The sequence below is a fragment of the Mastacembelus armatus genome, chromosome 16, assembly GCF_900324485.2.
Source record: "Mastacembelus armatus chromosome 16, fMasArm1.2, whole genome shotgun sequence".
Lineage (NCBI taxonomy): Eukaryota > Metazoa > Chordata > Actinopteri > Synbranchiformes > Mastacembelidae > Mastacembelus > Mastacembelus armatus.
In genome coordinates this window covers 7,031,631-7,058,827 of record NC_046648.1, presented here as the reverse complement: position 1 = coordinate 7,058,827, position 27,197 = coordinate 7,031,631, and the positions used below count along the sequence as shown (strand labels likewise).

The window sequence follows — 27,197 nt, the reverse complement described above, 5'->3', positions numbered from 1 at the left end:
GGTTGGTTGAACTGACAAAACATTTTCATTTTAATGTGCATTACGCAGCCTGTTCTGGAACTTTCGATCATATTGCACAATTTTCATCATCAGATGCAGGTTATCAGATTAACTAGGAATTGTTGCGTCTAACTCGTTCAAGCTCCAACAGCTACTAAATATACCTAGAAGTTAAATGTTATTGTCAAGTAGATTTACTGTGATTATAAAATTGTACTTGTGGACTATAATATTTCAGCTTTGTAAATGTCATGGTAGATTATTTCTGGACATTGAAGTTTGCCTTGTTCCATTTGGAGCCACAAACATGGAATGTTGCTCTGAATAATTTGAACTTTCTGAAGTTTGCCTTTTTCTCATCCTGCCCTTGACATTTTGGGGTTTCTGACTTTTAAATGACCACTCTTGGCTGGATCCTTTTTTCTTCTTTGTATAGTAAACTGTGACGAAGACCATCCAGTCTGGATCTGATGAACAGAGTGTGTAGCAGCTCCCCTCATTGCTGTTATGGCACTGAGGGCTCAGAGCCAGACCATCCAAATGCTGACGTCACCTCGACTTCTGTGCACTGCAATCAGTAGGAGGGAGGGAAGAGAGGGATAGAGAGTATAAAGTGATTGGTTTAGCAGCCCCCTTCTCCATGACACATCATGAAAATAAAAGTGCCTGAGGCCTAAATTATCACATTCACCTTAAACGTGCACACTCAGATGTTGTTTTAGAGACGAGTCCAAACCAGCAGCACTGCCTGCCCTCCTGACCACAATGTCTCTCACTGTTCTTTGAATAAATAAATAAAGTCAGGACAAAGGTCACTATAGGTTTTGGCAAGGAAACAACCATGAATCCTCCTTTTTTCTGTGCACATAGATGTTCTCCCCCTGCATTTTTTTTTTCAATCTGTCTTAGTAAAGAAAGGGAAACTTGCACTTGTGTATGTGTTTTACAGCCTGAAGGGAGAAATCTCTTTCTCACTGGTGCCTCTGGTGTTTCAAGTGTAAAACTAGTGTATAAACGAATTTCTGTTATGTTAGGAAGGGGTCTCTATGAGGGCAACCTGAAAATAAATTAAAGAGAAACAGAATTGTTATATGTATATATTAGATAATGTCTCTCATTGCATTACTGTGATACATTTTTGTCTTGAGAAGTCTGTGTGACTTTCATCTGCTTTGCTTGAATTACTGATAGGCAATGTAGCTCTGACATGAAAATAATTTCCTGAAATAAATAAAAGATTAAGTGCCACACCTAGTGGCTGAATGGGGTAGAGCATTCATAACTTGTATTCCAACCATAATGTGGAGAGGGTGCTGAAGGTGATAAAATCATACCAGAAATGTATTAAAGATGGGCCAAGTTTGTCTCATCGTCTCGATAATAAAAGTCAATACACCCAGATTGTGTTTCTAGGTCTCTCTGTAACTGACTTCCCTATAACTGATGAGACATTTCATCACTAAGTTGCAATCATTCCCTGATCTGCAGAGTTGACCAGCAGCGAGTGTGTGAATGTCACAAAAGGGTGGATGGCTGCCAGCCCCGTATGTCCTTCGCCGAAAGGTAAGCTGGGTCAGCCTGGAGGAGAAACTCTTGCCTCCGCTGACTGTCTCACATATTCTCGTTGATGAGGTCACACAGGTCAATGTAAAAGGCCCTAGCTGGGAAAGCCCTGAAATCACTGAATGATTTATTCATGTTCCACAATTACAGCCTCTCCAGCGATTAGCATTCATTTTAGAGGAGGAGGGGGTAAAGCGCATAGTGCTGTGCGCGCAATAAAAGAAGCGTTACGAGATGGTTGACTTGTGGGCCCACCTCATTACGCACATTATACAGATAATTACTTTTTTTTGCCAAACCTGTAATTATTCAATCGGGCTATCGTCAATGGAAGAAAGCTGAGCCGAAAGAGTCATTAGATTGAATGCGCAGCAATTACTCACTTCACTTCTGATCTCCAGCTGAGTGGTCACTAAACTTTAATACATGACTTGATAAGATAATGCCGTGGGAATGTGAGGAATTCGGATTCCCATTGGAATATTAAAATAAGTGTTCTGTGCATGTTTGCTGCAACTGACAAACAAAATGTACAATAACTTTTTTTTGTCCTTAAAGATGCTTCAGCTTTTCACGCTCACTAGGACCCTGAGGCAACCTCGTACCGGTCGGTGCAAGCGAAAGGGGGAGGGGATGGGGGTGCGGGGTGCGAGGAGGGGAGAGTCTGTACGAAAGTCATCTTTCAAGTAACAAGTAACACAAAGTGGAAATGTTCACACGTGACAGCGGCTCGGCGCTATATGAGGAAAAAGGCAGCAAGCATCAGGACCAGTTGGGAGTCAGTCACCGTTCAGCCTCAGCAGCGCGCAAAACGCAGACTCACTCACCGGCTCTCACTGTCCGCTTTGAAGAACGCAACACATGTGAGTCTGTCTCTGCTGCTACAGGGCACGAATTGGACTTGGGTGAGGAAACGCAGGTAAAGGGAATCTAAGCTTTTACGGAAAGGAGGAAAGGAGCCCCCCTCCCCTCTCCCATAACCCCCCACACTCCCCCTTCACAGCTACCACCTTTTCCCTCCTCCTCGGACCTCTGCTCTCTACTAGAGACAAGTTTCTCACACAAAAAGGGATGCTGCATGTTCCCGAGCCGCACTTGCACTCAGAGGGAACATAAAAGTGGACCGGAGCGGAATTACTCTTGATGCAAGGTCTATACCAGCGCTTTATCTCACGGAGCGTTTTGGCGACTATTACGCACGGCTGCGCTCATTTTTGTTGGGGGCGTTTGAGCAGTACGCATTGCCTTTGAATCCGCGATTGTTCCAACACATTAACACACAGAAGAGCTGTTTAAATTTTGTTTGTTTCTTTCAGTCCCCTTTCCATCACATCCACGCGTCATTGTTTAGGAAGGTGTTGATTTCGTTACATTGTTATCACTATAACGTCCTTGTCATTCTCCCTGCAGCGCACCAAAACGGACACTTTTATTCACTGGAGGATCAACGCGCTCCATAAAATGATCCCAATCGGCGGCGTAATACCATTTCGCATCCCGTCTGATGTTTGACACATTTGAGGAGCGACTAAAGAGAGTGGAGGAGGACAAACCAAAGTCAGAGAATTCATCCCAAGCCCAGCTGACACCTTTTTACTGGAGTTCGAACAACAGATCGCCGTCCAGATGCAGTTTCGACTATTCTCATTTGCCCTGATCGTATTGAACTGTATGGAGTACAGCAACTGTCAGGCGCCGTCGCACCGCTGGAGGAGAAACAAAAGAGGTAACACGGGGTTATATCCTACAGGTCTTAGAGAGCCATTCATGTAGAGACTTTATCTGATGATTAGAGAGTTTGTGTGGGTCACGGGACGCAGCTGCAACAGTCCAAACAATGTTGCTCACCTTTTCTGCTCTCATTTTTATAGGTACACATTTTCTGTAAGTTCTCACTGAGCACAGCGCGCACTGCAGGCAGAAAGTAAAAACAAATATGTTATTGATAACTATCTGTTTGATTTTGAAAAGGTACAGGTGAGAGTTCCCGATCTAACACAGATTGTAATTCAGGCACCTTCTAGAAATTCAAAGTAAAATAAAATTGTAGTCTAAGGTATAACTTAGTCTTGCAGTATCTGATGTTATTTATTAATCGATAGAAAGGCTTTCCACGTTATGTAACGATTTCAGAGCTAGTAGATAATGCGTAAAATGTGCGTAAAATGTGCCACACGTGTAGATGGGCAAAATGAATATCAAAAACACGTTGCGTCAGTGGGATGGCTATTTGTTGGTTATTTAAATCAAGCTGTCAGATGAACTGTAAACGCTACTTTCAACGTTCTAGTCCCAACAAAAGGCGCCCGATCTTATTTACATGTGAAACTGCTAAAAAAGCTGCTGGTGCCGGTAGGAACCGGAGGCTTAAAGGAGAGGAGGGGTTCGTACTGTGGGAGTTATTTAATGATACGGAATCCCCTTCCCCTGACTTATGAATCGCACATCTCCACTCCAGGCCCCTAAGCTGGTTTTAATTGATCTCATAACCACTTTGAACAGTTGGTAGGGAACCCGCGTAACAATCGCTCCGCGGAGGCGCAGGAGTTAAGCAGGGGATCAGCCCCTTTGTAAACATTACTTTATACTCTGAATGAATAAGGAGACAGCGGGATTAAGAAAGTGACCCCCGGCCGAGCCCTCCTCGGACCTGTGACATAACACTTCGCCCAGATTCTCAGGGTGACCATGAGAGGAGACTTTGTCAGGATTTCGTCCGGGGATCGTGTAGCGCGCTGCTGGGCAGCACTGTGCAGTAATACAGTAGAAAAACTCATTTAAAGTCAGGGGAGAGGGGGATCTTGTAAATTGCAAGGCAATCACAGATGCGCTGCATGCCAGGGGGAACCTCCACACACTGTGAGCCCTTCACTGCCCATCTGCAAATAATCAGGCGATCACTGCGGGGTACTGGCACACACACGTTTTTCAGCTCCTCTACGAGTTCCCTTCTCTGTGGACTGTGCGATCTTAGGAGACAGAATATGGTTTTCTTAGTATGAGCTACCCTCTATTTGAACTGTGCAGGATATTTTGGATGATCATTCAACAAATCCAGTCTTTAGGTGCCTGTTTACCTATGCAGGGTTTATGTGTTAGAAAGGGAGAGAAAAGAGAGAGGGTGGTATGGGGGGCTAACCATAGAGATGAGATGAAGAGGTTAACTTACACATTTGACCTCATGAACAGTTTAAAGCTGGGTACTATAAGCTTCACATTGTTACCGCTAGCCTTCAGAATGAATGTTACATTTGTCAGACTAATCATATACAAAAATGTACAGGTACAGTGAAGTGCACCAAAACATTTTAGCAAGCAGTGGCACCTGGCCAAGTTTTCAGTATTCCCTTCCTTCCTTTAATTTATCATGGTTGTATTGAAAGAAGCATGTGTAAGAGATCATTGTCCAATAGGCCCAGAAATTCTTGAATATTTTTCTAGCCCTCAAGGTTCCTGTCACAGCTTTATATACAGCCTGTCTGGCATGCACAGGGAGCTATCCAAACCATTCAGGAGTGTTGAGACCCAGACATGTTTGAAACTCAATTTGGCCACATGACGACCCCCAGGCATAGCTGTTTTACACATAACAAAACACACTCTGTATAATTTAACAAATGTCATTTTTTCTCCCCATTTTTACATGTAAGAAAAACTACTGCCATTGATGTACTGTGTGCACATAGCCGCACGACCAAGTGAAGTGTTAGGATGGGAGATGCCAGTGTAATTAGGGGATGTCAAGGAGAACAACTGCTATTGCATATAAGTAGAGTCACGATTGGGATCTTTGTGTGGTTTCTGGGCTGATCTTGTCTTGCTCACACACTACATGGCATGACACAACCTCCCATTTGACTGTGGTAATTCTACGTATACATTTTCTTCATGTAAAACAGATGACAAAACATATTAAATTTACACCTCCTTACCCCCTATCCTGCCCACTAGAAACATGGAAATGATGCCAATGAGCCCTGCTATGATATCATAGCTAGACACAAGGGTATTACTTTTCATTTTTATTCTCTGGCTAATGATGCCACCTGCTGACTACATAAAATCAGGCTTGAGTAGCAGTGCTGCCTGAAGGAACAGAGTGGGGCCCTAAGCCATTTAAACAGGTAATGAATAGGTAATAGCAGTCAAGAGTGGTGAAAAGCTGCAGTCCGATACTGTTTAACCCTTCCTCATCTAGACAGAAATCCCAAATTTGAAATACCAGCTGGTTGCAGCGTGTTTCAGCTACTACTCTGTAATCTGTTGCTTAACTTTATTCCCAGATGCTTTGTAAGGACAGAAGTGATTAGATGAAACCAGAGCAGCATGCAGGGTGGAGAGAGTGAGGTCAGAGATGCATGACACTTTGTACGGCTGCTGAAAGTCAGCAACAAGGGTATGTGTGGTGAGTTTTTGATGCCAAAGTACACAGAATAATTTGTGACTGAATATACCCCTCTTTCAACACAAGTAATCACGGTGTGTGGAAACTTGATATTCTAAGGTATTTGAGCCGTGTGGTTTTAGTTTGTTGATAACATAGCAAACAAGATGATTGATGATAGTTATTTTCATGTAAAATGCAGTTTTGACTGAAAGAAAAATCAGATGTAGATGCATAAATGTGATTTGAAACAGAGTGAACTGTCTTTCTGGGTGCTGGAAGTCAGAACTTTGTGTGCTGAAAGCTCATACCAAGTCCTAGGTTGGTAGGTTTATGTGTTAATGTTGGAAGCTGGCACTTCTGCACAATACATCCTGAAGGGAAGGAGAGGGAAAGCTCCAAGCTTTTTAAAAGCCAGCCTTGACACTCTCGTCTTTGGAAAATGTGAAAGTGCTCTTAAGGTGGTGTGTCTCTTAATAAGCCTTTCTTACATGATGCCACTCTAATCCAGGTTATGTTAGCCCTGTATCCTGACTTCTTTTTACTAAAACGGTCAAAAGTAATCTGAGGTTTGACAGAGCAGAAGAAGCCCTTCCTACCTTAAGGAGGAGGAGGAGAGGTCTGGGTGCAGGCCTTTTTAGGGGATGAGGAAGGCATATTTAAGCAGATCAGCTGGAAAGGGCTGAATGTGAACAGCATCACCTGAGAGGGATTACATCGAGCCAAGTCTTGACCTGAGCCCGAGTTCTGGCATCAAGAAACAGACCTCTGTATTTTTTCTCCCAGTCCTCATCACCCAATCCTCCATAAGTATAAAGCTCTGTGTGTGTGTGTGAGTGAGAGAGAGAGAGAGAGGGAGAGAGACAGAGTACAAGGAGATGTGCAGGTGCACGTTTCTGATGTTCTGATCAAGACATCAAATCCAAATCATCTGCAACTTGAACTTGGATGGTCCTGCATCAAATCTATGACAGCTTCACTCCCCTCTAATTCTTTGACCAGTCACATTTACAGTCAGTCTTTGGGATTATCATGGCCAGTCAGGACAATGATTCACTTATGTGCTGTATTGATAAATTACATTAGTCTGACCCAGCCTTCCAACTCTGCTGAAAGACTAGCTCCTTGTTTGACCTACTAACCCATGCATGTCGATTCTGGCCTGTAGCGCAGCTCCTGCTCCAAGTCACAGCAGTATCAGATGAAGCTGGTGAAAGGCTCTTCAGTGCACCCATGCCATGATACACTGCTGAAAACCTCAGCAGAAGAAAAAACATGCAGTGGCATGAACTTTCTAATGGAGAGAGAGACACAGAGAGAGAGATTCTTTCGCACAACACGTGACAAATAAATTTGTTTTATGTATTCTTTCTTGTTCCTTGGGGGGAAAAAAATTCCCCAACTGATAATATTCCAAAAAAATTCGATGAATTCTGCAAAACTTTGGTTGAGCAAATAATCCTTTGTAGTATGATTGCGAATTGAGCAAGAAACAGAGGTGTGAGACAGTTTGGGTGTTGCAGGCTTCATTTCAAATGGATGAGAAAATGTGTCCTCTGCACACTTTCACTTATCACATCACATTTAAAAACTATTGATTGCACCCAGATTAGGTCACTCTTGCTTTTTCTTTTGATGAGAATACACAAAAGGGATCAGCTCTTCCACCCTCAATCCTTGTCATGATGGATCCATGTGCTAGTAAAGCTAAATGCTAAACAGATGTTTTTATTTCACTATACATTTTACCACACTCTAAAAGTAGATTTTCTGTTTCAGAAAAGAAAAATAAATTGAGCTTATTATATAGAATCTTCTAATATACTCCATATTTCCTCACAGTGATTGGAAATGATCAAGCAGCAGACAAAAACTGCACTGTCCTGCCAGAGCGGGAGGGTGATTTTGTAGCCCTCACCTATGCCTGATCCCTCAATTCCATACTCCCCCCGAAGCAATTATATATTAATACGTTTCCTTATAAAACTACTAAATATGACCAGCCAATTTGGTCCGATTCTCTCAAGTTTATTGGGCTGTAAAAATACTAATGTGGGAATCATTTCTAAGTGGCACACATAAAACAGCAACACAAAAGGAGCATTTTTTGAAAAACTTCACAGGTAGGAGAGCTGCCCAGAGCCGGAAACGGAGCCCCTTACCCTGAAATGCACTTCCAGACTACTTTCCTCTCACATTAGTGTACGCACCTCTAAAAGAATTGAATGAAACAGTGTTTAGGTACTGACAGGGATTCAATAGGCATCTCTTGTGTTTTTCCCCAAATGTGTTTATGGAAACTGTTAAAAATTTTTGTATACAACATAAAGCATCTAAATCAAGCTTAAATAGATTCATTTACCAGCTACTACTAAAACATGTTCAGACAAATAGTTTGACCTTCTGGGAAATAAAGAGCTGTGCACCAGCTGATATAATGTGCTGCTTTGTGATGTGTTACAGGTGCTGGTAGGTGGATTCTGTTACCTCCAGAGCTAAGCTAAGCTAACTGGATGAGAGTGGTGCTTAGCTTCTCATCTAATTCAAAACATTTCCCAAAATGTTGAATCAATTTATTATAAGGTCAGTTTACTAACATAGTAACGGGCTGTCTGACAGGCTGTGAAATAGATTTTCACCTGCCCTAAATGTGAGCAGATGTTGCACACACTGAGCGATCTGAGAGCCTTCGAAAGGAACCTTAAAGTCTAATGTTCCTAGAAAAAGTCACAGCCTGTATCTGCTCTCGTTTGCTATGTCAGTGTGGTCCTCTCTGTGCTTGCTGACTAGTACCTACTTTGCATTGATCTGCAAAGCCTGGAAATATGAAACTCAAGGAGGCCCCTTGAGAAAATACACTGACGTGCAAGAACAAATACACACACACACACGCGTGCACACACACACACACACACACGCACACACACACTTTGACTCTAGTTTGGCACTAAGGGCTGTTTGTACCAGTGCCTCTTCGAATGGCTGCTGCTCTAACAACACGGGAGGCATGGGGCTCAGATCACTACCCCCATGCCCACCTCTTAACACTTGACAGATGGACAGGAGTCCTTTCTTCCCCTCTTTCTGCTTTTATGGGACCACTAATTATGCTTACATGCCACATCAAAATAAAGCTCAGCATGCAATGCTTTTGGTATGGAGAGGAAGTGAGTTGGTCAGATGCAATAAAGTATCTCTCTGTAGAGCTCGCCTGTAATTTGGCCGCCCAAGCATGAATGTGAAGAGGTAAAGGTATAGGTGCTGCAGCCCCCTCTGTCGCCTACTGACTGTCTAATGCTCTGTGTCCTTCTGTGCAATTATAGCAAATCTGTAGCACTGAGATGCTTGAGTACTTGAATGCTCGATGAAACAGTAGCACTTGTTGCTAATATAATCATGAGATTGTGTAAAAGGTAAACCCAGCACATTTTAAATGATGTGCAAATACATGACAGGTTGCTTTAGCAGCACCTGTGATATATCCAAGCTGGGGGACCTTAAGCAGCACTGTGTTAAGGCTTCTATATAGTTTTGACTGAGGTGGGGGTAAGGCACCCTTAGACTAAATGAAGACTTGCCTGTGGTATTATGCTCAGACTAGTCTGGGCAAGGAGTCTGAATACTACAGTGGGTTTTCTTGGTCATGGAGCTGTGGTGTGAGGAGAGGAAGGCCACATGGCTGCCTGCGGAGTGCAGAAGCACCCGGTGTGTTTTTAATCAGGAACCAGGCTGGGAGTCATTACTGGGCCTTGATGCTGGTCTCACTGTCTCTCTTACTCCCTCTGTGGAGAAAAGGGAAGAGAGAGAGAGAAGAAGTGCGGTGTTATCAGAGCAAAACAGAAACAATATAGATCGGTTATGTCATGGAAGCTACACTATTTTGCCTGAAGCAGCAGACTGTATTGTCTCTCCTATTCAAACTCACACAGTAATAATTGTCACTAGTATTTTCAGGATGTAAAACCAAAATAATCAATGAAAGATGCTAAAAAGTAGCAGTAGAGCTGAGGGGAACTGCACTAGAAGTGATCCTTATTATATTTCAGTTATTTGATCCATTGTTAAAATATTGATTGGTCTTAAAGGAAAAGGCTGGTGATTTTCTGATGTTTTTGCAATTTTTTTCAAATCCAATACAGAGACTAAATCCAACAATACATTTGCTAACCTTAAAAGATAGGGCTTCCTTTAATCTTTTAAGATTTGTTCTGGTGATGTAAGTTTTTAACAAATCCTACCAAAGAAAGTTGAATTTTTCACACTGACTACTCCCAGACTGAGTAGTGTTTTTGCAGACTCCTCTCACAATCAGCCTTTTGTGGGCAGATCCAACATCTTGTCAAGCCAATTACAGCTTACAGTTTGCTTTCATGGTTGTTGCAGCGAGTTGCATAAATGGAATTAGCCTACAGTGGTGTAACAGAGCCATGGAAAAACCTGAATAAGGAAGCAATGAATCAACAAATGCAGGTGCAGTGAATAGTCTGATGAGCATGAAAACAATTTTAATCAAGGATTCCCTTACCAAAACATTTTTATGTTTGTTTAATTTGTCTCAATGAAATTTTCACCAATAAATATTCAGGCTGCAATGTCAAAGCATTTACAATAAATACTATGTATGAAAAAAAGTTCAGGAGTTCAAAAGTTCAAAAATCATTAGTATGATGGGTTAGAATCACAGTGTTTTCACTCCTTCCAGGTCATAGATCTTTTACCACCTCTCAGTTCTACTCATATAAGTAAAAGCCATGACAGGTCTTTACTACTAGGCCTGATCTTTACCTAGACGGGCTCATCCCTGTTCACTGTAATGTATTACAGAGCCATACAGTTGTAGTGTAGTTGTGGTCTTTGTTGTTGTTTGTCTTCACTCTGGTTGCATGACACACAGGCAGAGGACGCTTGCATGGACACACACTGTAAATAGCAGTCGGATTGCAGGGCAAATTTGTAAGCTGGGTTGTGATTTTAATGCAGCACATTTTTATGCACAGAGATTGTGGTGATTGCTTTTGACTTTTCTTTCTCCATGAGAGTTTTTCAGTAATCTTATTTTAGGATCTAGACAATGAAACAAGACTATGGTAGAGACAAAATTCTAGGAAGAAAAATACAAAAGCAAAAGAAGTACATTAACATTTTTCACATTCCTTCACTTTTTTCCCCCTCTAGTTATGCACTTGTATTACATCTTGGCTGACTTCTCCTTAACTGGATATTATTTTTTTTGTACTGGAGCCAAATCTCAGAAGCAACAGCCTTCGCTGTGTAAACAACTGTCTCTAGCAGGAGCCATGACTAATAGGTATCTTACATGTTTACCAGCTAATGGCTTTAGAGATGGTACTGCCTTGTAGTAATAGGTATTAGTAGAGTGTAATGGTCAGTGCAGGGCTGGTTATCATCATCGGTGAACATGAGAATGCATATGCATATGAGTTTTCATAAGAGCTTATTTATGAGGTTAAAGGTTAGTTTTGGAAAAAAAAGACAATACATGTAGGTACTTTTTTCCGACTGTTAGAGAAGAGACAACCCCTGTGTCTGGGTCATTGCATAGCTCTCTGGCACATCCTGCATTGTAACAGCAGCCAATACATGACAGCCCAATTTGCTGCTCATTTGTAGCAGTAAACACTGGAGCGTGTAAGCACAAGACAGGTACAGCTCCATGCATCTGACCGTGTTGCTTCCATGAAATAATAGACTTCATGCCACCCAGAGCTTTTGGATCCAAGTCTCCAAAAGTTCCTTTTATTGCAACATCTAACACCTTTGTTAGGTTTAACTCACCTGCATACCAAAGCTTACTTTTAGTGGCAACAGATTATATTTCCACACTCAGAGCACACATAGTACTTTTATAGAAAGGAAATTAACTTTGCACCACAGTTATTATTATTCTTTTTACCTTACATGTACCTTATGGAGCACACTCATCTGTCATACTTTATGGTCGTATTTATTCTAAATTTCCTTCAAAGGGCCCTGTAGAAAAAATGTGTACTACTGAGGGCTGAGCATGGCATTTTAGAGCCAAGACAAGCTGGTTTCTGTTAAGAAGCCTGGGCAGTGCCAACCATTCAGGTGCAGCTCTGTGGTTGTGTGAGAACATAAGGCCAGATGTGACCCAGACACCTGCTAGAAGAGGAGGTGGCTGCTTTCATCTGGATACAGTATGCCTGTCTAAACCAACTGTGGATCACAGGCTTGTGCAGCACCTCAGCTGAACTTCTGTCTTTTATGTATGTGTGTGTGTTTGTGTGTGTGGCTGTACTTACGGATAAGCTACAAGTTATTGATCAAAAACACAAATGGGAAAAGATATTGGCTGTTGAAAGCTTCTGTACAAAATTTGAAACGTTATTCTAATGTTTAACCCTCCTACCACCACAGTGATTAAATACTGGTGCAGTCATTTCTTTAGTAGGTAACAGCTGTCACTTAGCTGAGAAAATAACATGGTTGTCCTATTTTGACTGAAATGAAAGAGAGAATGTAGATATTTGATCTAGTCCAGTTTTGTAAAGACAAAAACAGCGTAACAAGGTTTTGATGTTTAGGAGTCTTTTATGGCAGGCAGCATATGTGAAAGTGAAACCAGGTCTGTGCCATCTGACCCCTGCAGTGCACTCCACTTTTGACCCTGGTAGTCACCTTAGATCTCTGTTGGCCTCTGCGGGTGAGGAGAGGTGTGAGGTTGTGTCTTGTTAAAGGGTTAATGAGGTAGACCTTCGTAGCTGTCGTTCACGTCTTGCTCCCTGAGATCAGTATTGAGGGAGATGGCTGTAGCCTTTTTGGTATCAAGGCTTTGTTTTCCTTTTTTACTGTTTTGTCTTTTGTGCTTTAAGAGCACTTTGCAATTCTCAGACGTCACTTGTCAGTCAAACAGCATGTTGCCTTCATTCCACTATTTTTTGTTAATGACATTTGACTTTATTGAGGTAGCATTCCTTTGCTCCTGCTAAACACTGGGTTCTAATATTTTTTTCTATGTGAAACTTAAAACTTCACCCCTTAAGACTCATTAAATTGCAAATGCAGGAGCATCTACTGTTTATTAGTGGTGGACTGTAACTAAGTACATTAATAAGTACTAACCTTGAATAGTTTCAGGTTTTTGTTACTTTTTCTGCACCACATTTGAGAAAAAATATACTTTTTAATACACAAAATTAATAGTCGCAGTCACTTTATATCCAGGTCCACTTTGACTAGCTAACCCATTAAAACGCAGCATATACAGTATTGTGTTAGTTCTATTATTCTAATAAAATTATTTATAATTATGAAATTCTTAAAGCTGCAGTTTTGCTGCATCATCAATACTCATCCAGCGTTTGTATTTGTATTTTAAGAAAATGTTTCAAGTAGGATTTTTGTAATGGAGTGTCATGTGGTAACTGTGGTATTACTATGTTTTCTTAATGGGGATTCCTAAAAAAAGATCATATCTTCAACGATTGCCAACAATAATGGGTAATTAATTATTTATGATTGTGTTGGCTATGTTAGTTTTCCCCTGCCATTTCAACCACATCTAATGGTCATGAGCAAATGAGCTTTCATAGTAGTGAAGTAGCAGTTAGTTATTAGTAGGAAACCCCGTCCACTGATAGAGCTGTAAGATGCTGTTGAATGCTCTGGGAAAACCGAACAAGTGGCCCCCAAACTGTTTTAGTTTGTAGCTTCGTAGCGTTGATGCTTCAGTCCATTTCATTTCATGCCACTGATTATTACTAGGAATTTGAAAGATTGTTTATCTTACATTATTGTCACTGATAGAAAATAACAGAACTCAAATGAGCATTTCATGTTTTGTTTTTTTTTTTCGTTTACGTCTTTTTCGTCTGTTTTTATAGTTGAGTATCCCCCATCTGCATCTGCAGATATGTTCTGGCAAGTATGAAACACCCACAGCCAACTCTTTTGTTTTTCACGTGTGAGCTGGGAATGAGTCGGAATGACTTTAGTCAAGGTGATGATAAATGGGGAAGGGAGAATGAATACAGGTTAGGCTTGGAGAGTAGGCGCGATGCTACATGGGGTGAAAATATGCCAAGCATGCTGACTGACTTCACTGATCTTTCCCTGTGATGTCTTCTCTCTTCATCTCGCACTGAGGGAACCCCACGGCCACGATCCACTCAGCAGCATGTGTGTGCGTGTAGGTGTGAGTGAGTGAGTGAGTGAATTACTAGACTTCCAGCACATTGAGCTACAGGTGTGAAAATTAGGTGTGAGGTTTATGTGTGATGAATTACCAACATATGGGCTAATTGGAGCCACTCCACCTTTTTCTCCACCCACCTGTTTTTCCTTTCCCTTTTCTTCTTTCTCATCTGAGGGGAAAACACATTTCTCTCACAGCTTGAGTGGGTTTGAAGGAGTCTAAATATTGAAAAATTTTAATTTTCAAAGTTTACCTCTTCTTTGAGGGCATATTTTTTAGCCCACACTACTTGTGTAGTGATTCATCTATAGTTTGATTGGTGATTGTCTTGCCATTTAGATCCTGTTTTCTTTGAAATCTTCTGAAAAGTAAAATGCTTCTGAGCACCATTAACACTGTCACCATTGTATGTTTATATGTCCTTCCTTTTACATTGAATTGTTTTATGCCAATTTTTACGCAGTTATGCAGTTTAAAACAAAATAAACAAAAAAAAACTTGACATCTAAATACGTCTCAATGTTAGAAACAAACCTAAACCCATAGCAGCCAAACACTGAAGGTTCAAAGTATTCGCCAAATAATCAAACTTCTTTCTTTTGATATTCTCACAAGACCTGTTATTATTCCATTCAATTTCCCTTGATGTATTTTTGAATTCCATCTAATTTCCTTTTGCATCATCTCTCAACTGTCACAACTTAAACATATACAATTTAACATACAGTTTCAGAAGTGAGATCAAAAATCCTATAAATGTATCTCAGAGAGAGTCAGTGTCTAGTCAATAAATCTTTAAAGTCTAAGGGCTAAAATGACCAGTAGTTCCCATGGTGCTTAGGACCAGCCAAGTTTGAAAAAGTAGAGCTCTTAGGTCATGTATTAGTGGAACAACAATGAAAGTAAAGTAAAATGTATTCATGTAGAGCTTCTCAAGAACAGACTTCACAGAGCACTTTACAAAACAAAAGCATAATACAGGGCAAAACAAACAGACACTAATAAATTAAAGAAATACCAAGGTCTTCAACTGCTTTTAAAAAATGTCTAATGACCACAGATCATAATGCCAAGGGCAAAGCATTCAGTGTGAGTTACTGAGAACCAATAGAGATGAGTAGAAAATTACTGGGGCATTATACCAAAACCAAACACAATTCTTTGAAACAGTGGATAAAGATGGGAGAGTGAAGAAAAGCAAGAAACATGAACCACATGCTCATCTTCTACTGCTTGCCTAGAGAGTGATAAACTCCATCCTCATGAGTCATTGATTAGCTCCTGCAGGGCCTCCATTCCTGAGTCTCATGAAGTCCTTTTACACCTGTGATGACCAACCATGTCATATAAAGAAAATCAAAGGCAGATGCTGAGTGATGGCCTGCGCCACTCAGCAGGAAGTGGCAGCTCGATTTTAAATAGAAAAAAATGAAGTGAAGACAGAACATACTTTGGTCTTCTTGTCTGTTTAGAGGGAGATGAAAATCCCACTTATTTCTGGATGTTTCATGTATTATATGGTGATCAAGTGCTGCAATTAATACTATTTTTAAAATACTGTCCCCTAAGTGCAGTATATATTATAAAACACCAGAAACACAGTAACAGTCAAATGTTTGGACAGACCTTCTCATTCATTCAATTCAATGGTAAAGTGTATCCAAACTTTTGACTGGTAGTGTACATATATATAAACCTCTAAATGCAGCGTCACTAACAGCTGTGTTAACTATTAAAACCGTTTTATGCTGGATTTTCCCTGCACTGGAACTAAAGTTGAATCTAATTAAATGTTTGCATTGTTTTAGTGCATTGTCTAAATAATACTGACACTGGTGACAGATATTTTGTTGTTTTCAAGGCTGGCTGAATTGTAAAACATTTTATGGGACCTCAAGCCACTGTGAAGAGGCAGTGCTGTTACTTGACCACCACATCAAGGAACATCCCTTTTTTTTTTTTTTTTTTTTTTGTCTTATGTGACCCTAGAGCTTTCCATGATGGCCATGTCTGTTATGGGCATGTGTTTAAATGTCCATTAGTGTGTATAGAGAGTGCAGCCCATTAGGTCAGCTAGGTCACCTTTTATTTCTAATTTCCCTCAGACAGCATTTATGAGGTCTTTTTCACATCAGGGGATCCAGATGTGGAATCCGACCCAGGACATGGATTTAAGTCATAGTTCATCATAAACATATTAATAAGGAAGTGAACTAAACTGCGGGTCACATGGTAAAAGTACACAGGTGAGAGCCATGATAAGGTCAGCTGGACAGATCAATTCAATTCAGTTTTATTTGTATAGCGCCAAATCACAATACAATCATCTCAAGGCACTTTACAAAAACAGAGATTGTTTCCAAAGTGACTGATAATGTTGCTATTTGACAATTTCACAAAATGTATAAATGTTTTACGCATCATATGTTAAACATTAATGTTAAATATTTTTCAAATGAGAAGTTCAATTTAGCAGCAATAAAGCACAACATTGCTCTGTTCAATACACTCCAATCGTTTGGTGCTACAGCTTTATTTGATCTGGCATAACCTTGGCTAAATATTACTGTCTAACTCACAAACACTGATTCAGTTTTCTGACATTTGTGCACCTATGCCACTGTTACAGAAGCGTCACATTTTATCTGAACAGTAATTTAACATTTAACATAATCTTGGGATTATCAGTCTTGGCCACTGTTTGGCAAATGTTACAAAGCTTGACCTTTTTTTTAAAATGTATTTATACAGTATATCCTCTGTGATGGACTGGTGACCTGTCCAGGGTGTACCCCTGCCTTTCACCCAAAGAGAGCTGAGATAGGCTCCAGCAGATCCCTGTGACCCCCTAAATAGGAATAAGCAGGTATAGGTAATAGATGGATGGATGGACTTATGTAGCCTACCTTCTTGCAAAAAAGTTAATTAGCACCACTCTCACATCTATATGTAAATGGAGCCAGAAGATCTTTAGCAGAGCATAGGATTAAAAAACAGCAGGAAAACTATTCAAACTGGTGACATAATCTACCTACCAGCACCTTTAAAGCTCACTAATTAACACATTATAGCTTTTTAGTTTATAGCTGCACAAAAAAGTCTGAAACTGATAATTCATAATTTTATGTTATAATTTTTTAACCAGAGAACTGAGTCCAGATCTTTCCATTGGACCTTTAGACAGAAAAATAATGACTGTGAATGACAAACTGGTCATCTGGTCATCCAGTGAGTCAACTGTAGCTTTCTCACCTATATGTGACTGTGGCTAGACCTGTTGCATCACAACAAAGCAAATTACCTCGAGCTTCTGTTTTATTGTACACTAAAAAGAGCAGCTTTTAATTCTCCACTCATTTTGCAGTTGCCTGTTTTACCCATTCACCACTACATAAAGCACCACTCTTTCAAGTGAGGGTTCAAATCTCCACGCTGTTGCCGCACTCTGTGGATCTGTGTCACAGGAACACTTTGGCTGAGCTAATATGTCTGACAGCAAATGTGTTGGCTCAGTCTCATGCTGCAAAATCATTATAAGCAGCAGGACTGTCCTAAATTATAAACATGTGCTTACAGTATGATTGGTTAAAGTAAACTGGTGGGGGGGGGGTGACGATCCTGAAGCCTGACTATTTCCAGCTGGCAAAGCGTTGGAGGCAAGTCCAACATATTTTCTGCTAAATTGCAACGTGCCCTCAGCACACAGGAGCATATGCCCCTTCTTACCTCTTCTGATTTTTCTCCACAATTTTTGAGCTAAGTGAGAATTACAGATCTATGACAAATAAAGTTGCAGGCTTGGAAAGCAGGTGACTTGATGTCATTTTCCATGTACCAGGTTTTAACAAGCTTGAACAATTTTGAGATGTTACAATAGCTGGTGAACTCTGGGTGTGAGGGTTGAGACTGTTGGCTCAGTGGCTATCCAGCCTGTCACAGCTACAGAGTCTGGATAGTTGGCCAGTTTGAAAAGTGAGCTAGAAAGTGGCTGTTGCAACGCTGCACTGCCTGTTCTCTCTCCCAAGCTTTCTCTTTTTCCTCTAAAGTGGGGCAGTAGTAAGCTTATACCATCATTTAGGGGGACAAGGGAGGAGGACAATAAACAATAATTGTCTCTGTGCCACGAGGGAAGCGTATAATTCTGTTGGTGAATGTGATGCTTTCCACATGAGAGCACAAATCTTCTTGACCTGTTGCTGCTATGTAACTCCAAAACCTGAGGTTTGCCGTCACTGCCTCTTCACCATATGACATTTATAGTTAGTACAGCCATAGTGGATAAAGTGAACAACCTTTTCTTCATGTTACCTGATGATATGGGCTGTATTGTAAGTGCCATTTACAAACAATAGACAGTGCGGCTGGTGGTTAGCTGCATTCACAGTCTGTATTATTAGATTTACATACCACAGATCCACAGACAAATGGAGGAGAACTGTGAGAATAGAAACAGTTGTGTTTTAATGTAAACTCTTGACTTCCATCTGCTGCATTTGGAATTGCAGTGTAATACTGATACAGTCTGCTGCACTACCACATAACTCCACTAGTTAATTAAGAAACACATGCTTGTATGGTGTCCTATCATTTTTCTTCCAGTGTGGTGTTAAAAAGATATAGGGTCAAATCAAAACAACCAGACAATAATTATTATCAACTACTAACGTGAGTTCATTTCAGTTTATGTCTAACTATGAGTGACCCACTGCATTCTGTTTGGGTTTTTACAGAAGATAAAAGTAAATAATCCTAAGAGCAGTGATGTTAGAGAAGTGATGGCTTGATGGGGTGTGGCATTGAAAAATAAATTCTCTAGTTATTGAAGTTGCTCAGTGGACAGCTCTGTGATCCAAGTGCAAAGAAAGCCATATTTAACTACCTGTTAGAAAAGGTTTTTTACATACGACACAACACAAAGTATGAATGTTATGGCAATGTGTCATCTCCAGTTTGCCCATAAAACATGGAATAAAAAGGAAATTCTACAAAACTTCTATCAAAACTGGATACAGTTTGTGCTGTCCACCTGATCTGATGGCTACATATGTGTTCACATTATATTACATCTAACTATCTACAGTGCTTTTTCTTTTCTTAATTAAATTTTCGAAGAATGTCTTCTTATTCTCAATGTTTAGTTTGGGCTCTAAAAGAAACACAGACACACACACAAAAAAGAAAAGAAACAAAAGAAATTATGTGAAAATTGCCTTGTTAGGGTTTCGGGTTGCAGAAAGTTGGTATGGGTCAATGTGAATGATTTCATGGGTAACAGTAGGTGAATAGGAGGCAGGAAGTTAGCCGGCCTGTATTTGCAGAGATTTTTGGCAGCCCTCAGCGCAGTCTGTCATGCTTGCTTTGGACTCATAAAAACATACCTGAAACAGAGTTTGGGTTTCTGCTGGATCCCACTACAGCCCTAATTGCTTTTGAGATGAATTCTGAGCAAACCTCCCAGCAGGCCTATGGCTGCAGAATGGAAGTGCTGCCTCACATACATGCTGCTGTTTTCCATGCTGTGAAGAAATACAGGAAGAAAACTAGGTAAAAAATAGTAGGTACTTATAAGTCAATATCTGCAGGGATATTGACTTATAGGACATTTGGTGAAGGAGGCCTACTGTACTGTGTATTTGTAGCTGGAACTAAATGCCAGTTAGCACGCAAACTGGGGCGCAGGTCGAAACCAAGGGTGGGTGCAGTGGGGGTTTGTAGGCATTTGACCCTCCACATTTTTGTTTTCTGAAAAGGATTAAAATGAAATAAAAAAGCATGTGTGCTGTAGAATTTATAATTTCTAATTAAGAGCCCATCTCTTTTATCCTCACTTGTCATATCACACCTTACAATATCGGCATAGTAGTCTGGCTCTGTCTTGACCCCAGTCAGGACACAGGTTAACATGTGTTTTCCTATTTCAAGTTGAGTGTATGAGTGACACTTTTTCCAAATGATTAATGCTGGCAAACTGTTCTTGAGAAGTGTTAGTTTGATTAATTAACCCTTAGGGGTCTACTGTCACATGACATTCCACTAGGCCTAGACTTCTAAGGGTTAATAATCAACTAACTTTCCCCATAGTTAGTTGTAGTCCATAGTAGTAACATAGCTAATCCATGTTGCACAAATCCTATTAGCTAGTTTATATTTGCTAGACAAGTGCATGGCTTGCTAGATAATGGATAGTAAAAAGTAAATGGATGAGTCTATACAAAGAAACTGTATAGAGCCTATTGTATCTAGCTGACAAAGCTAACGCTCTGCTGGATGTAACTTGATATTTGTGCAGAGACAGTATATATAAATAGTGAATATAAATATAAATAAATGAAACAGATTTCCTCGTCCTCCATTTCCAAATGTATTTTTCTCTATTTGCAACACAAGCAGGCTGATCAGTTTGGCTGTCAACAACATATTGTTGATGAGCAGGGTAGACGATACGGGAAGGCTTCTTCATATGGTTCCCATACAAGAGCAGCTGCTTTGTACAAGCCTTCTGCCTTGTAGTTGTAGCCTGTGTGTAAAAAAGTTCCTTACAAATGAGAGTAATGTGACATTCACTGACATGATCATATGGATCCTGACTTTTGTAAAAACAATATTTGAGGCTCAGAGAAATCTTCACTTAGATGTCAGAAGTGGGAGCTGCAGATTTGTTTTTTTAAGCAACATGTGTTCTGTGGCTGAGACTGTAAATGTCTTTGGTTTACGTGTGTGTGGAGAGCAGCACTTTGAATGGGATTTACTGTCCTCTCCTAAACCTGCTATCCATATCACAATGAACACTTTCTGTGTGGCTTTTCTATATGCCTGGATCACCTCGGTTTCAATATGACCGACTGTAGAAACACTAGAAGAGCGGAGGCATTACATCATTTGTGGAGAAAGAAGAAGCATTAGAGGGCAGACGAACATGTGTCAAAACATGGTTAGTGTTTGGATAGTCTGCATTTGAATGTATCTTCTGTCTGAGAACCGGAGAAAGACACAATATACAAAACAAAAACCACATCTAGAACACAGCCCCCAGCACGCTAATGCTTTACGTTGGTGCCAAATTAGGTTAAGATACAATGATCTATAGAGACTTCAGAACTAACACTGCACCCATTTCCCTTTGTTTTTTTACCCCTTTGTAATAGCTGCTACATGATTTGGCAAGCCCTTGAAATTTTCATGGCAATAAAGTACACTGAAGTAAAGATTATACTCCCAAGTCTTTTCCAAATACTTTTTTTCTAGCATTTTGGTTTTCCTGCTATAAAGAACCTACTCTCATAGTTCTTCTAGTCTTAAAAATTACATTCATACAAATGAGTGTTTTCTTTAAGAATGGCTGAAAGGTCCTGGCAGTTAGAAGTGCACAAAACACTATGACGGTAGTGAGTTGGATAGATCTCCTCCAGACACTGTGAGTTGTGGCCTCTTTCCTGACATACCTGTGGCCTGAACCCTCAAACCTTTCCACAGACACATACGCAAACTAATCTCCCAAGATCAGCACCAAAAGAGTTTCTGTCCACCATACACAGCCTTTCCTTCCTCTTCTTTTCTTCCAGTCGTACGCTGATTTCAGGATGTGGGATCTGCTGCAGTCAAATGGCGTATGATTACGTTATCCTCAATCAATGTGTGTCGTGAGATTAGCAACTAGCAAAACAAAAGTTGAACATCAAAGACTGAGCAGGATTTTTGAGGCAGATTCATAAAGACACTTTTCAGTGACTGCAATTTCTCTGCTGATTGATCGACCAGGGATCAAACATGAGCACATGCCTAAATTTTACTCTTCTGTTATTGTTAGGATAGTGTTGTTAGCACACTGTTAATATTTATCTACATAGTTATAGTTATATAGTTTGTATTCTGCTTAAAACTGGCTGGAGAAATAAACTTTCCAGGTGTAAGCTTGATTAGTAGTACCTGTACTCACCAAGCAGGGTCAGCTAACTTCTGGAGATGCTGTACTGAATTGAGAGACAAGCTACACTGGCACAAGTGAAATAAAAAAAATTACATTTTAGACCCTGGATTGACACAAGACACAAGTTTCCATCTGAGAACTGGAATAGCCAAAGTTAGTCATAATTTGTGGCTTTTATTTCTCTTTCATGTCTTACTGAGCAAGTGTCCACTAGAGATGAACAATCACCAGTCTGTGTGATGAATAAGCTTGGAACACACATCTTGGGGCTGCTGTGATCGATGGGGTGTCGCTGTAAACCCAGTCCCTAAAGACCATCAGAGACAGATTCTGATTAGCACTTAATCTTACTTCCACCTACCCTGGTTTCAGCAGAATGAGTGTCGTTTGGCAGAGAATACTTCTTTGAAGCCTGTCTCCCCATGCTCCAGCAAAATAAATGAAGAAAGATGACTCCAAGGCAGCCACTGACATCCACTGACTGATTTCCACGATTACAAACTGATGCTTGCGCTGGGCCTACTTAGCGCTCACTTTCGTCTGAGTGACTCTGCTCAGGGAAATCTAATATCCAGATCCACGTCCAGTAAGACAGGGTGCTCTGCTCTGTCTCTTAGGGTTTGTCCAGTCAGCTGCACAGTGTTTTATTAAGCATTGTGGTAGGTCCCTCAGTTTGAATGGTGCCATTACCCGGTCCCTGCTTGTGATATTTAAGATTTGGCTTAGATCGACTGAAGTGTCTCTCGTTTAGAGAGATTTGCCCAAGGACATTTTCCTGTAAACGGGATGCTAGAAGAGTTTACACTGAAAGTCACTTATTGTGGAATGGATAGTCTTTTTACTGGCTCCTTTGTCTTTCTCAGGCAACTAGAGCTGAGGCCAGAGCCACTGTGGTTTTGGGGGCTTTCATCACTGTCTCAACGCAATTGTTCAGGAGGCCAGCTCTGACCACAATTAATACAATATTCACATTCATAACCAATCAGCATTTGAACGTTGAGAGGGTAAATAGAGTTTGCATGAATGACAAATTGGTGAATTGGACATGTTTACTGAAAATTAGACAATATCCTGCTGATATATCTATTACTGTTGTTTCAGTTTTATTCTTGTGCTTGGGTCATATCCTGTTGGTCAGCCCTCCCACAGTTAAGTCTGTCATCTCAAGTTCAGCATATTCTTGTCATCAGGTGAAGTCAGGGTCATCCACAGATGATGTGTCAAAGATTTTTGCTTTTTTATTATGAGGAGTGTCTACAGCATAAGTAGCCTTTCTGACCATGATGCTAAATGCATATTTCAGTGCAGCTGTAGCAAAAACTCATAGCAGAACTGACCCACATTTAAATTTTTGACATTCTCTCAGGCTTTCCATGATCAGAGCTCAGTTCCATGTTCATCACAGACAATGCTTCTCTCAGTAGCTGCTCACTGAAAGTTCAGTTGTATTGTTGAGTGAGTGTTAAAAAGACCTGAATATTCAACACAGTGGTGAGGTGTACAATAAGGTTGTGCAATGCCATGAAGTTTGGGGTTGCTCACTTTATAGGAAAACACTGCAGTGCAGTGACAGTGCAAAATATTTCTGCCATTGTAAAGACCTTTAGCTAAATGTCAAAGCTAGATGTCTTGTACACTGTAATGAGAGGGCAAGTTGTTTGTTTTGTTAATATTCAGTCTTAAGGCTTGGGTGTCCACAAAATGAATAAGGTTAAGCGATGTCATGTAACCACATCTGAGGGGAGAAAGCTTCAGGACTGCACAGTCTTTCCTCAAAGATAGTGACAGAAGCAGTTTTTTTCATTATCAAACAAGTGCTTTCAATGAAGTATATTGACATTTATACAATTATACAAAAATGTATCTCCTTTGCTCTGTTTTTTCCTGCAGCTAGCTATGGAGCGTACCCCATCTGTAAAGGCTGCTCAGTGTGTTCCAGGGACAACGGCTGTGTAAACTGCCAACCCAAACTCTTCCTCTTTCTGAGAAGAGAAAGGATGAGGCAGTATGGGGAGTGTCTTCATGACTGTCCAGCCGGATACTATGGGATGCGCAGCCCTGAAGTCAACATGTGCTCCAGTAAGTTCTGTTTGGTTTGAATCCACCCAACTTTTCCCAACACCCCTACCACCCCATCTTCCCCAGATGCATATGCAAACGCCCTCCACTTTTCCTTTTCCCACAACACATGATTTATTGTCAGAGTAGACACACATACCTTACAATTTCATCAGCTCATCTGTTCACACAGGTGGATATAAATAGGGAAACCTCTTCTTTGCAGTGTCTCCCTCAGGATTTAACAGTGAACTCTGGCTAGGATGCATGCTGTTTCTCATTTCCCTTTACCTCTCATACAACTAAACATCATATAGGCATGAGGATGTTTAAAGGCATTAAATCTTTAGTGCAAAAGCAACAGAGGTGAAGACTCAACCAGGCCTACTCAAGAGACTCATATCATCACATTAAGAGCAACATTCAAAAACCCACCCTTTTGGCTGTGTCATTCAATATCATTTGAAGTACAGAGTTGATTATATATTAGCATTAGGGCATAAAAACTAACTTCTTTTGTTGATTGTCTACAGGGGCTTGTGGATTGAGACTTTCACCAGACAGTGTAATTTTTTGGCAATCAGAGTAATTTTTGACTTTGAACAGAAATCCAGTCAGAGCTGAAGTGTCCAGATACTCCACCAACAACTGTACAGTTTTTGAACTTAGACAGGGGAAAACATTTTAAGAGCTGCAAAGTATTTGGCTTCGAGTTTTTTGCTTTGAGGAAGCAAAAAAGATGAAAATTTTGGCATCCTGTTACAAAAACTACTCTACTGTACTCTACTCTACTCTGACTTCTATTACTATTCACTATACTGTTTGTGGCAAATATTATTTTGGTTTCAGAACTTGACACAGACCACACCGTTGGTCTGACACCCTCTGAATTATGTTTTACTGTTTAAAAAACATGGCAAACAATATTAGTGTAAAAATTGAAATGCTCTCATGATTCTTGTTGAAGAATAACTCTAAAATCCAATTAATGAAATATCTCCCATTCCTCTTCATTTAGCATCCCAATCATAATGTTTTTGGAACATGGAGTATGCTATGCAAGAGAGAGAGAGAGAGAAAAGAGAGAGTGAGAGTGCCTTTATAGGTTTATGCAGAGCCCGAGGTGTTGGCTGAGTGTTTCATATAAAAACAGAGAGGAACTTGAACCCATTCGGTTCCCTGAGCCAAACTCCTGACAGATGCATTAAAATAAAGCCTCAGAGGAGGTTGACCAGACCCTTAGGTCTTATAATACTAACATGTAACAAGACAAAAAGAAAAACTACATTGTGTTTACCCAATCATTGCTGACCTTGATGCAAACACATGCACTGGCTCTATTTGATTGGAACAATGAAAAACACATTAAAGGTGCACCAGCTACATTTTTTGGTGGGTGGCAGTGAGTTTTAGAGTCAGACCCTCAGTATCCAGAAACCTGTCAGTGTCACATCAAAGCACATTATTTACCTGGTCTGTAGTTCACCATCAGTGTTGGCTGGTAATGCATTAATGAATAACATGTTACAGTGATGACATCTTTGTGAATAGCACTGAAAGATGCAGTCAACAAAAAGGCTATTTTCTACTAACACGCTTTTGTAATTTTGGAGATTGATTTTCTGCTTTCTTACCAGGCATTATATCAGTTTCCCCTTTGTGTGTTCAGCTGACAGCCTGGTCTAGTGTGTATTAGTGTGGAGCAAGTGTAACAATGTAGTTAGTGTCTAACAAGTAAAATGCACCTGTCGCTGATGCCATATTATGTTCTGCTAGCTGTCTTGGTGATGTTAGTCACGTGTTAACCTATATTAAGGAATCGTCTGATTTAGTTCTGAGTTTGGGGTCTGAGGCTTTGTTTTACTGTGAGTACTTCAAGTACTGTGTGCAGCCACCAAGGCTACCACTGTGCTCACTGTCGATAGTTAGTAAAAAAAAAAAAAACCTCCAAGCTGTTCACTGGCTGTTAAACTATCATTCTGGTTTTCTATTTCTTCATATGTTGAAGACAGAACATGTGAGGTGATGTGGCAGTTCGGGAGTTATTTAGTTGTCAAAACAGCATCGATACAAGTGTCAGAATTCAGTTTTAGTAAATGTTTATGAGATTGCATGAGATGAGATGCTTTTCTTTGTAGCAGCAGCTCTTTGTCTCTTAGGCTGATGAAATCACGTCAGTTTCGCAGTTAATTCTTGTCTGCAGATTTAACCAGTGAATGACTTATTTGGCAAACTGCTAGTATCAACTGAAAGCCCCTAAATGAAACACTAATATTCCCACATTAAAGGTAATGCTGCTCCCTGTTGTTTCACCCTCTTTATTTAAATAATTGAAAAAGAGAGATGAGTTTTTTTTGGTAAAAATACTTTTGTTTTTCATTTTAACCCTATTATCCAAACCGCTACATTTGTATCCATATGCTGGGTGAAGTTTGATGTTAACTGATCCTGATGTTTGGCAAGTTATTCTGAATCCTTCCCTGTACAAATGGCTCATAGAAAAACGTTTTGTATTGTCATGTAGCATCACATCTCAGATTGAGACCCGGTTTGATGTGACTGCTGCTTGAGTTGTGGCTCATCAATGCAGTTTCTTGTTAGAGCTTCAGTTGTGTTTTTCACCAAATGTCCAATTGATTGGATATTTTATTAATTTGGAAACTAATAGTCAAATCAGTGATCATCAAGTGTGAGGCGATGCAGGTATGGAAGCAAATCATTGTCATAACAGTACCATATGAATTATTGCACACAAGCCTGATTACTTTTCTTTGCTATCTGCTAAATCAGATCCAGATTTAATGTCTTAAATTTCGCACCTGAATTTGAACAAGCTTATTTGAACATTTTGTGACATGACTTGAATTACAGGAGCTTATTTGACTTTATTAAAATAGAGCTTTTTAATAATAGGTATGTGACACTCAGATTCAGTAATGATTAGGTTTCAAAAATTGATTTTCAGTTGCTGATGTTCAAATTACTGTGGCAGTGATTTGCTTCTATCCACAGGGAACTGGCGTCCAGTAAACAGTGAACAAATGATGGTGAGGGGTTCTCCACTGAACTGCTGTGTGCTCCTGGTTTCC

The 27,197-nt window shown here is 40.3% G+C and overlaps 1 protein-coding gene across 1 annotated transcript in view; it reads left to right on the top strand.

Moving 5' to 3' along the window:
* The first annotated feature begins 2,347 nt into the window (after positions 1-2,347).
* The window catches only part of rspo2 (R-spondin 2), a 52,468-nt gene continuing 27,618 nt past the window's right edge, over positions 2,348-27,197 (top strand). The window contains exons 1-3 of the mRNA XM_026293986.1: positions 2,348-2,713; positions 2,974-3,289; positions 23,941-24,129. Coding sequence (XP_026149771.1) covers positions 3,190-3,289; positions 23,941-24,129 — 289 coding nt within the window. The 5' untranslated portion in view covers positions 2,348-2,713; positions 2,974-3,189. The remainder of the gene's footprint in view (positions 2,714-2,973; positions 3,290-23,940; positions 24,130-27,197) is intronic.